The sequence below is a fragment of the Globicephala melas genome, chromosome 1, assembly GCF_963455315.2.
Source record: "Globicephala melas chromosome 1, mGloMel1.2, whole genome shotgun sequence".
Lineage (NCBI taxonomy): Eukaryota > Metazoa > Chordata > Mammalia > Artiodactyla > Delphinidae > Globicephala > Globicephala melas.
This window is the reverse complement of record NC_083314.1, coordinates 144,852,867-144,865,192: the sequence shown is the minus strand read 5'-3', so window position 1 is coordinate 144,865,192 and position 12,326 is coordinate 144,852,867. Positions and strand designations below refer to the sequence as shown.

At 46.0% G+C, this 12,326-nt stretch overlaps 1 protein-coding gene across 1 annotated transcript; it reads right to left on the bottom strand.

Annotated features, from left to right (window-relative positions):
* Positions 1–4,175: 4,175 nt before the first annotated feature.
* Positions 4,176–6,995, bottom strand: LOC115860405 (heat shock 70 kDa protein 12B-like). The gene is given in 4 exon segments (XM_030870118.2): positions 4,176–4,819; positions 5,394–6,380; positions 6,383–6,531; positions 6,635–6,995. Coding segments are annotated over 4 exon segments (2,064 nt in total). The 5' UTR covers positions 6,919–6,995.
* Positions 6,996–12,326: the final 5,331 nt, after the last annotated feature.

Genomic DNA, 12,326 nt, shown 5'->3' with positions numbered 1-12,326 from the left:
TGTACTATAAGCATACTTCTAGAAAGAATTTAGTGTTCAAACGTCAAAATAAGTTGAGTGACTTTAAAAAATACTTTATGTCAAACGAAAGTTATTCTATCACAAATCCAGCCAAGAGCTCCTCAACTCTCATCTAAAGATACAGATTTCGGGCATAGGAGGGAGGCCAGGGAGATCAGGAGAGGCAGGCAGGAGAGGACCTCCCAGACCAGAGGAGCAAGAGAGGAGAGGAGGGCATTTGCCTCACCCACTTGAGCCCAGGAAGCCTTCTGGGCTCCCAGGTGAGGTCCCCTGTCCTCTGAGACCAGGGGTGGGGGGCACACCTGGGCCCCTTCTGTTCCTTGAGCCTAAGTCCCACTCCCCACAGCCCCCAGGTCCTTTTCCAGCCCTGTGGGTCCTGAGCATTGGCCCCGCCCACTGCCCAAACCTCATCCTTGCTTAGGCCCCGCCCTCCACAGCCAAGGCCTTTTCCCCCCACCTTTTTTCTTCTTTTTCCCTCCTCCTCTTTTTTACTATTGTGGTACTGATGTACCTTCTGGTTGTTGATTCATGTATTTTTTAAAATTAATTAATTAACTTATTTGTTTATTTATGTATGGCTACATTTGGTCTACATTGCTGCTCGTGGGCTTTCTCCAGTTCCAGTGAGCAGGGTCCACTCTTCGTTGCAGCACGTGGGCTTCTCATTGTGGTGGCTTCTCTTGTTGTGGAACACAGGCTCTAGGCGCGCGGGCTTCAGTAGTTGTGGCACACAGGCTCAGTAGTTGTGGCTCATGGGCTCTAGAGCACAGGCTCAGTAGTTGTGGCGCACAGGCCCAGCCACTCCATGGCATGTGGGATCTTCCCGCACCAGGGCTCAAACCCATGTGCCCTGCACTGGCAGGCGGATTTTTAACCACTGCATCATCAGGGAAGCCCCATCTATATTTTTATTTTTATATTCTTTCTAACATATCTGTTAGTTTCATAGTCTAATTTTATTTTTTACTTTGTTATTGTTCTTTTTTTTTGGCCACCCCATGCGGCTTGCAGGATCTTGGTTCATGAGCCCAGGGTCAGGCCGAAGCTCCTGTGGTGGGAGCTCTGAGTCCAAACCACTGGACTAGCAGAGAACCTCAGACCCCAGAGAATATTCATCAGAGTGAAGTCTCACAGAGTTCCTCAGCTCAGCACCAAGACCCAGCTGTACCCAATAGCCTACAAACTCCAGTGTTGGAAGGCTCAGGCCAAACAACCAGTAAGACAGGAACACAATCCCACTCATAAAAAAAGAAAAAAAAATTAGATGGCAAAAAAATATGTCACAGATGAAGGAGCAAGATAGAAACCTACAAGACCAAATAAATGAAAAGGAAATAGGCAGTCTACCTGAAAAAGAGTTCAGAGTAATGATAGTAAAGATGATCCCGAATCTTGGAAAGCGAATGGAGGCACGGATTGAGAAAATACAAGAAATGTTTAACAAAGATCTAGAAAAACTAAAGAACAAACAAACAGATGAACAACACAATAACTGAAATGAAAAATACACTAGAAGGAATCAATATCAGAATAACTGAGGCAGAAGAACGAATAAGTGAGCTAGAAGACAGAATGGTGGAAATATCTGCTGAGGAGCAGAATAAAGAAAAAAGAATGAAAAGAATTGCAGACAATCTCAGAGACTTCTGGGACAACACTAAATGCACTAACATTCAAATTATAGGGGTCCCAGAAGAAGAAGAGTAAAAGAAAGGGTCTGAGAAGATATTTGAAGAGATTATAGTTGAAAACTTCCCTAACATGGGAAAGGAAATAGTCACCCAAGTCCAGGAAGCACAGAGAATCCCATACAGGATAAAACACACCAAGACACATATTAATCAAACTAACACAAATTAAATTCAAAGAAGAAATATTAAAAGCAGCAAGGGAAAAACAAAAAAAAAACATACAAAGGAGGGCTTCCCTGGTGGCGCAGTGGTTGAGAGTCCGCCTGCCGATGCAGGGGACAAGGGTTCGTGCCCCGGTCCGGGAAGATCCCACATGCCGCGGAGCGGCTAGGCCCGTGAGCCATGGCCACTGAGCCTGCGCGTCCGGAGCCTGTGCTCTGAAACGGAAGAGGCCACAACAGTGAGAGGCCTGCGTACCGCAAAAAAAAAAAAAACATACAAAGGAATCCCCACAAGGTTATCAGCTGATTTTTCAGTGGAAACTGCATGCCAGAAGGGAGTGGCAGGACATATTTAAAATGATAAAAGAGGAAAACCTACAACCAAGACTACTCTACCCAGCAAGGATCTCATTCAGATTCGATGGAGAAGTCAAGAGCTTTTCAGACAAGCAAAACTGAAGAGAATTCACCACCACCAAACCAGCTTTAAAACAAATGCTAAAGAAGCTTCTCTAAGCAGGAAACACAAGAGAAGAAAAAGACCCACAAAAACAAACCAAAAACAATTAAGAAAATGGTAATAGGAACATACATATCGATAATAACCTGGAATGTAAATGGATTAAATGCCCCAACCAAAAGACACAGACTGGATGAATGGATATAAAAACAAGACCCATATATATGCTGTCTAAAAAAGACCCACTTCAGGCCTAGGGACACATACAGACTGAAAGTGAGGGGATGGAAAAAGATATTCCATGCAAATGGAAATCAAAAGAAAACTGGAGTAGCAATACTTGTATCAGATAAAATAGACTTTAAAATAAAGACTGTTACAAGAGATAAGGAGGGACACTACATAATGATCAAAGGATCAATCCAAGAAGAAGATATAACAATTATGTATGTTTATGCACCCAACATAGGAGTACCTCAATACATAAGCCAAATGCTAACAACCATGAAAGGAGAAATCGACAGTAACACTTTAACACCCCACTTACACGGATGGACAGATCATCCAAAAAGAAAATTCATAAGGAAACACAAGCTTTAAATGACACAATAGACCAGACAGATCTTATTGATATTTATAGAATATTCCACCCAAAAGTGGCAGAACACACTTTCTTCTCAAGTGCACACGGAACATTCTCCAGGATAGATCACATCTTGGGTCACAAATCAAGCCTCAGAAAATTTAAGAAAATTGAAGTCATATCAAGCATATCTTCTGAGCACAACAGTATGAGACTGGAAATCAATTCCAGGAAAAAAATGGTAAAAATCACAATACATGGAGGCTAAACAGTGTGCTACTAAATAACCAAGAGATCACTGAAGAAATCAAAGACGAAATTTTAAAAATACATAGAAAATAGTGACAACGAACACACGATGACCCAAAACCTATGGGACGCAGCAAAAGCAGTTCTTTTTTTTTTTTTTTTTTTTTCCACCTTGAGCATAAATGCTTTATTGTCATCTTAGGGTTCTCAGGCAGGTGGGGCTGTTGCACATCATGGGAGGGCAGGTACACTGAGCTGATGGCAGAGCTGCGACCAGTGCTCCCTCTGTCCTCTCTACCCTCCCCCCACTCCGTGGCTCGATGGAGTGCAAGTGGGTCATTCATAGGCTGCCCCTGGGGCCTTCTCAGATAGAAAGGAAAGGGCCCCCCGACATGTGCCCCCACACCCCCTCATAAGTGCCTCGCCCTGTACCCTTCTCCTCATAGTCTGCTACTGCTCTTTCTACAATTAACATTCATACTTGGGTGGTCAGTACCACACCGAGGAAGGTCTTACTACCCCTGTCCTTTTCCTGTCAGCTTCCAGTCCTTGTCCTGTCTGGCTCCCTAAACAGGCTGAGCCAGTCAGTCAGTGCACTCTGCCTTTCAGGCCCAGGCCCTGCACAACCTCCTTCCTCTTGCTGCCCCACCTGCAGCTGCACCCCCACCCCCACACTCCCATCCCAGACCCCAGTTCAGACCAGGGCTCAAGTCTTCCGGTGCATTCTGCTTTCAGGATCACGTGCTCCCTGTGGGCACACCGTCTTACAAACCTCTTTTAAGTCTCCTTGACCTCAGTCCTTGGCAGGGCCCTTCAGCCTTCCAGTCAGCGGACCGGGGCCCAATCCCAAAGCCAGAGTTTCTGGATATGTCCCCACCCATCCTCCTGCGACCTCACCTCCCGGGGGCAGGATGGCGGGGAATGGGGCCGGTTGGTCCGCCTCAGCCCGCTCCCCAGGCCCTGGGCCAAAAGAGAGTTCAGCGGGGCAGAGGAGGTCTGGCACTGCGCCCTCAATTGGAAAGAAAGTCGATGGCGGCGCGCACGGATCGATTGGTGCTGACGTCGACGGCAGTGACCTTAATCTCGGTGTCGCCAAACTGCATGGCCGTACGGATCTCGCGGCGGCTAGGGGGCGCGCCAGCGGCATGGGGGCCTCCCTCGGCGGGCTCGAGCTCTAGACTGAGCTCGCCGCACTTGCGCAAGCCCGGGCGCGCGTCCTGGGCGGCGCAGCAGTACAGGTTGATGAGCACGCACCGCTGGCCTGGGCGCGCCGGGCAGTAGCTGCGCAGCACGTCCTCGCCCAGGGCCACCGACTGCTCGGCGGCCACGAAGCGCTCGAACACGTCGGTGCACCAGCGGCGGCCGCCGCGAACCAGCAGCTTGTCGGGCGGGTGGCGCCCAGCCACGAAGCGGTTGAGCACTTCCACGCCGTACGTGAGCGGCGAGCGGCGCACCCGAACCACGCCCGGAGCCTGCCCGAAGAGCACCGCGCGCTTTAGGATGGTGAGGCCCACGTCGTGCGGAACCACCACGCGGAGGCCGCGGGCGCCCAGTGCTGCCTGCACCGCGTGCTGCAGCACTGCCGACTCTGAGAAGCTGCCCACCAGGAACAGCAGCTTCACGCCCTGCACTTCGGGGCGCGCCAGCAGCGCCTCTGCGGTACAGGAGTGGAGGGTGGGTGTGAGGAGGAGGGACGTGGAGTGGGCCACTGAGGCCACCACTACGCAGCCACTGGCGCCTCTCCTCTGCCCGCCTGTATCCTCGAGCAACCAGAAACTAGTCATTTCACTATAAAACGGTAGCCTGGTTCCCATAAAGAAAAACACCGGGCAGTTTCATGAGGGCCCCTGGCAATCTTTATGGGCTCTGCTTCCCCACCACACCATTGAGGGCTTGAGATAAGGGTCTGCATTTACACATATTAAATGCCTACTATGTGCACATTGCACTCACTCTCTAGATACTTCAGCTCATTTAAATCCCTGTGATAACAGTTTGGGGGACCTAATACTATCACCCCATTTGGGGAAACATGCACCAGAGGTTCTTTAACCTGGCAAGACTGCATATCTTCCCGCCACACTGCATCCTCCAGGTATTCCAGATGATTCTGGGTCTCATTCCAGTGTATGGATATAGGGAGGTTTCCAGGCACTAACAGGGTAACATATTCCCGCATCTGGGTATGTATGTTGAGGTGAATGAAGGACCCAGGCTCAGGTGCTCACCTATGTGCTGGATGATCCCGCTGACCGTGCGCTGAAAGAGGTCGTTCATGGCCTCACAAGACATCCTGAGCATCCCCTGTGAGGACCACTTCACGAAGTTCACGCTGCTCCTGCGCAGGGCTGTCTCCACGTTGTGGCCTCGCTGCTTGCGGTAGAAGTCAATAAACGAGAAGGGCAGCGAGATGTTGAGCGCCCCCGCACGGTGTGGGCCTGCGGTGCGTTTGCAGGCCTCGAAGGCTATAGTCAGATCCACCCAGGCTGCTGGGCGTTGCGTTTTGAAGGTGCTGATGAAGTCCTCGCCGAAGATGCGGCCCAGCAGCTGCTCGAAGGCCAGGTCCACGCCCACCGCGCCACAGGGGCCACCAGATGCCTTGTAGAGCTCCTTGAGGGTGCCATGGGGCTGCTCCAACTGATGCACGGTAAGGTCCACCGTGCCTCCCCCACAGTCTGCCACCACGTAGCGGTCTCCTGCTTGCATCTCAGCCCACAGTTCTCCGACACCCGATTCCACCAGGAACGTGCGGCTGTGGCGGGACCTTCGAAGCTGTTCTCGGGCCTGACGGAAGCTGGGATCAATGGAGTGGCTCTCGCCCAGGCACTCACTGCCTGGAGCTCGGCTGCTCAGGTCCACGAGCTGGTGCAGACGCAGCTTGCGGCAGTAGACAGAGGCGGCCTCAGGTTCCAGGGCGATGAGTAATTGCTCTGCATCCTCTCTTGACACCAGTCCGGCCAAGTAGGCAGCCTCTCGCATGAACTGCTTAGCTGGCTGTTTCCAGATGGCAGGCACTGTCAACACCCAGCGCACAGTGTCCTTCTCTGGCAGCGATGGGCACTGGTCCCTCAGCTCCTGAAGGGCATGCTCCTTGAAGAAGCGCAAGGCATGGGCGAACACCTCCAGGGCAGGCATTTTCTTTCCATTTACCGCTTCTAGCTGGGTCTTCAAGGTGAGATCAGTGGCACTGTGGATCTTCATCTTGAACTTCTCAAGTAGAGCCAGTCACGAGCCTCCTCAGGGTCCAGATTGTGGTAGTAATCACGGGCTGTATAGCCAGAACTGTGAAAGGCACCCTCTGGGGTCAGCAGCAGGCAGGTGGGGGTCTTCTGGTGGGCCGCACCTGGGTCCCCGCCCTCCCATTTCCTTTTAGGGTTCTTGTGAATATGGTGCTTGGCATCCACTTAAATCTCCATAAACGTTGCTTGTGGGATCCTCTCTATCCATGGGGCCATGGGTCCCATCCGACATCCTCAGCTCCTGCTCCCTCATCATGTGGATGGCCTCAGGGTCACTGGCAAAGCTGAAGGCATAGCTACTGGATGTGGTGCCGAAGTCGATGGCCACTACCACAGAGAAGGAGGCCTGCTGGGGGGCTCGGGCCTCAGGCTTTGGAGACTGTGAAGGTGTGAGGGGGGCAATGCCACAGCTTTCCTGGGTCCTTGGGGAGCCGGGTGGGCTGGGCACTGGAGACTGCTCTGGGCTGGAGCCGCTGTACAGCCCCTGCAGGCCCATCTCCGGGACAGCCAGCATCTTTGTAGGCCCTGTGGCTCTGCCCTGCCGACAGCTCGACCTGTGTCCAGACGCCTGGATCCTGGGCCCAAAGCCAGTGGGGCCCAAAAGCAGTTCTAAGAGGGAAGTTTATAGCAATTCAATCTCAACTCAAGAAACAAGAAAAATCTCAAATAAACGATCTAACCCTACACTTAAAACAACTAGAGAAAGAAGAACAAAAAAACCCCAAAGTCAGTAGAAGGAAAGTAAGCATAAAGATCAGAGCAGAAATAAATGAAATAGAAATGAAGAAAACAATAGCAAAGATCAATAAAACTAAAAGCTGGTTCTTTGAGAAGATAAACAAAATTGATGAACCCTTAGCCAGACTCATCAAAAAAAAAAAAAAAGGGAGAGGTTGAAAATCAATAAAATTAGAAATGAATAAGGAGAAATCACAACTGACACTGCAGAAATACAAAGGATTGTAAGAATCTACTACAAACAACTCTATGCCAATTAAATGGACAACCATGAAGAAATGGACAAATTCTTGGAAAGGTACAATTTTCCAAGACTGAACCAGGAAGAATTAGAAAATATAAACAGACCTATCACAAGTAATGAAATTGAAACCGTAATTAAAAATCTTCCAACAAACAAAAGTCCAGGACAGATGGCTTCACAGGAGAATTCTATCAAACATTTAGAGAAGAGCTAACACTGATCCTTCTCAAACTCTTCCAAAAAATTGCAGAGGGAGAAACACTCCCAAATTCATTCTACAAAGCCACCATCACCCTGATACCAAAACCAGAAAAAGACATCACAAAAAAAGAAAATTATAGACCAACATCACTGATGAACATAGATGCAAAAATTCTGAACAAAATACTAGCGAGCAGAATCCAACAACACATTAAAAGGATCACACACCATGAAGCTTTTGAGAAAATTCAACACCCATTTATGGTAAAAACTCTCCAGAAAACGGGCATAGAGGGAACCTACCTCAGCATAATAAAGGCCATATATGACAAACCCACAGCAAGCATCATACTCAATGGTTAAAATCTGAAAGCTTTTCCACTAAGATCAGGAACAAGACAAAGATGTCCACTGTCGCCACTCTTATTCAACATAGTTTTGGAAGTCCTAGCCACAGCAATGAGAGAAGAAAAAGAAATAAAAGGAATACAAATTGGAAAAGGAGAAGTAAAACTGTCACTGTTTGCCAATGACATGTTACTATACATAGAAAATCCTAAAGATGCCACCAGAAAACTACTAGAACTAATCAATGAATTTGGTAAGGTTGCAATTTGGTATTGGTATGCAATGAGGAAAAACCCAGCATACTTCTATGCTAACCCTGCTAAAAATGTATAACCTGAATCTAATTAAGAGGAAACATTAGAAACCTAAATTGAGGAATATTCTATAAAATATTGATAACTTCATGAAAATCAAAGTTTCAGGAACTGTTTTGATTAAAGACTAATGAGATTTGATAATTAAATGCATCACTATAAAGGACATTATTGGGACAGTTGGCTAAACTTGAATGGGGTCTGTGGATTAGATGATAGTGATGAGTAGATGTTAATTTCCTGATTTTGATAATTTCACCATGGTAAGGCATCATACTGGCAACCTATTCTAAAAGGTTCAGGGGAAAAAAGGCCTCCTTTTTTTTTTTACTGTTCTTACAATTTTCTCTAAGTTTGCAATTTTTAAAAAAGAAATAGGAAAAAATATTACCAAGGGGGTCAAAAAGGATACCATTTGAAACATTGGACCTGATGGCCAATGTCCTAAATGTAAAACATGATTCCTGAAATTGTGTTTAGAAACACAGTGCTTTGCAGGTGTAACAGTAGCAATTGCTCTCCATCTAACCACACCTTCCAAGATCCTGCTCAAGACCTTCCTCCTCTTGGAATCCTTCTTTGAGTCTTCCAGCTCACACTTACCATCTATTCCATACCTGAACTCCAGATACATATTTTTTATATCACTTCTTTGATACTTAATCATATACAACCTTGTGACTTCTCTTGTGTTATTGTCTTATATAAATTTTGAGTTACAGTTTAAATCTTCTCCTGAATATATCTCCATTATTATGTTGTAATCAACTTAAGAGCAGATATCATATATGATCTCTTATTTTCTCCCGAGTACCTAGCATATGTTTTGCAATCGCGTTTCCACATTCCAAGGACTGTCAAAGAATAATTAATCTCACTTTGCAAACATTTCCTGCATACCAACCATGTATTAGGTACTGTAAATAATAATTCCTTTCATATATAGAATGCTTGATAGTTTTTACACCACCTACACATCCATTATCTCATTTGTTGTACATAATAACTCTGTGAGGTAGGTGCCACCGCATGATAAACATGCATAGAGAAGAACTGTGATTTACTGGAAGTCACACAGCTATTTAATGGCAGAACTGAGGTGCCAATCTTGGTCTTCAGATTCCAAGTCCAGTGCTTTTTCCACACCACCACAGGAAACAGGTAAGAAGTCTGGACACACTGATGGTCATAGGTATTGCACGTTTTCTATTGCTGCTATAACAAATTGCCACAAACCTAGTGGTTTATACAACACAAATATATTATCTTATAATTCTGTGAGGTAGAAGGCTGACCCAGGTATCACCGGGCTAAAATTGAGTCAGCAGGGTTGCATTTCTTGCTAAAGACTCTAGAAGAGAATCTGTTTCATTGCTCTTTCCAACTTCTAGATGCTGCTCACATTCTTTGGCTGATGTCCCTCTTTCTCCATCTTCAAAGCAAGCAACAGTGCATCTCTATGCCTTTCTTCTATAATTACATCTTCCTCTGACTCTTCCACTTATAAAAAACCTTTGTGATTAAGTTGCACCTACCCAGATAATACAAGATAATCTCCCTATTTTAGGGTTAGTTGATTAGCAATCTTAATACCTTCGGCAACCTTAGTTCCCCTTTGCTGTGCATCCTAACATATTCATAGATTCTAGGGATTAAGATGTGGACATCTTTAGGGGGCCACTATTCTGCCTATCATGTACATGGTTTTCAAAGTTTCACTTCTCAAAGATCTACTGAGCGTTTTAACAACTTAACTCATCATATGAACAGTTCTTTCATCTACCAAAACTCAATCATCAGATTCCAATGGGACACTTTGTTTACTGGTATGTTATTAACTTTTAAAAAAAAATAAATTTATTTATTTTTGGCTGCGTTGGATCTCCACTTATGCACGCGGGCTTTTCTCTAGTTGAGGTGAGTAGGGACTGCTCTTCGTAGCGGTGCTCGGGCTTTCCATTGCGGTGGCATCCCTTGTTGCGGAGCACAGGCTCTAGGCACACGGGCTTCAGTAGCTGTAGCTCTCGGACTCTAGAGTACAGGCTCAGTAGTTGTGGCGCACGGGCTTAGTTGCTCCGAGGCATGTGGGGTCTTCCCAGACAAGGGCTTGAACCCGTGTCCCCTGCATTGTCAGGCAGATTCTTAACCACTGCACCACCAGAGAAGTCCCTGTTATTAACTTTTAGAAATTAGTTTCTATGAAAAATAAGCCAGAGTTTGATTTACAAAAATTAACATTATTTGAGTCCATTGGTTCTTTTTTTTTTTTGGCTGGACAACCATGCAGCTTGTAGGATCTTAGTTCCCCGACCAGGGATCGAACCCGTGGCCCCTGCAGTGGAAGCGCAGAGTCCTAACCACTGGACTGCCAGGGAATTCCCAGTCCATTGGTTCTTAATTCAACAAGTAAGGGAATTGAGGCCAGTGACATTAAGTAACTTGCCCAAGAATACACAGCTAGTACGTGGCAGAGCAAGTATTCAAACTTAGGTGCTATTGCAAAGCTCTTGGCTTTTCCAATATACCATTTTCTCATCAAGAATAGGTAATCGTGGGCCTAATGCTCTAATCTAATGCCTGTGATTTAAACATTAATTTGTTGCTTTGGATCATACATTTCTTATGGACTACCTTGAAAATGCAAATTCCTGCAGTAGAGGATTAAATAAGATATGTGTGTTGTAAAGGGAGAAAAACATATGTGATATATGTGTGCATTAGTTTGTAAGCAGACAGTTGTGATAGTAAGGAAAGGCCTAGAAGGGGCTGGTTCAAGGTTCTGACTGCCACCTTGATCTTTGACAAGTCCTAAACTCTGGTAAACTCTCTTAACCTTGTTTTTCCAACTATAAAATACATCTTTCCTAGTTTTTTTTTTTTTTTTTTTGAGGATTAAGTTCTTGAATAGCACTTATACAGAGCCTGACCCAAAATATGTCATCAGGAACTGCCGGCAAGTGTAAAGATCCTGATGACTACCGAACACCCTTGTTGATGGAGAGTGGGTGATTTCTTTTTTTTCTTCTTTTTTTTTTTTTTGCGGTACGCGGGCCTCCCACTGTTGTGGCCTCTCCCGCCACGGAGCATAGGCTCCGGACGCGCAGGCTCAGTGGCCATGGCTCACGGGCCCAGCCGCTCCGCGGCATGTGAGATCCTCCCGGACGGGGACACGAACCCGTGTCCCCTGCATCGGCAGGCGGACTCTCAACCACTGCGCTACCAGGGAAGCCCAATGTGGGTAATTTCTTGACTGACCACAAGGTGGAGCTAGAGACATGGGAATGTATGTCCCGTCCCTGAACAGGAATTTGGGACTTTAGGGGAAAAAAGAATAACCTTTCTATCTCAGTCTTAACAGAGTAAATTCTATCTCCCTTTAAACAACTGCCATGTTGCTCCATCATGAGAGCTTTTAGGTTTTTGTCCGGTTGGTTGGTTTTTGTTTTTCAAAAAGAACCAGATGGACAAAGGAGCTTTCAGTAGATATTCTTTAATAATGTTAATTTTATTTCTTCTTGGAGAAGATGACTGTACGGTTATGAGAGAAAATCTTTAATACATTTTATTTTCTTTACCTTCTTCAGTCCAGAAGACAGAGGCAGTACTTGTCTATATTCTTTGCTCCAAAACGCATACTTGTCATTTTTCCCAAGACGCCCATTGGGTCCCCATGCAAACAGGACTCCTAGAAGTCTACTTAACATCCTAGGATTCTAAGGATGTGGATTAGGCTTCTGTTGTTCTCAGAGGATCACTTTGAAAGTACATTTCGGTAAGCTCATTAAAAACTTAACTCTCCAGAGGGTGTGGAGAAAAGGGAACGCTCCTACATTTTTGGTAGGAATGTAAATTGGTGCAGCCACTATGGAGCACAGTATGGAGGTTCCTTAAAAAACTAAAAATAGAGTCACCATATAATCCAGCAATCCCCCTCTGGGCATATATCTGGAAAAGATAAAAACTCTAATTTGAAAAGATACATGCACCCCAATGTTCATAGCAGCACTATTTACAATAGCCAAGACATGGAAACAACCTAAATGTCCATCAACAGATGAATGGATAAAGAAAATGTGA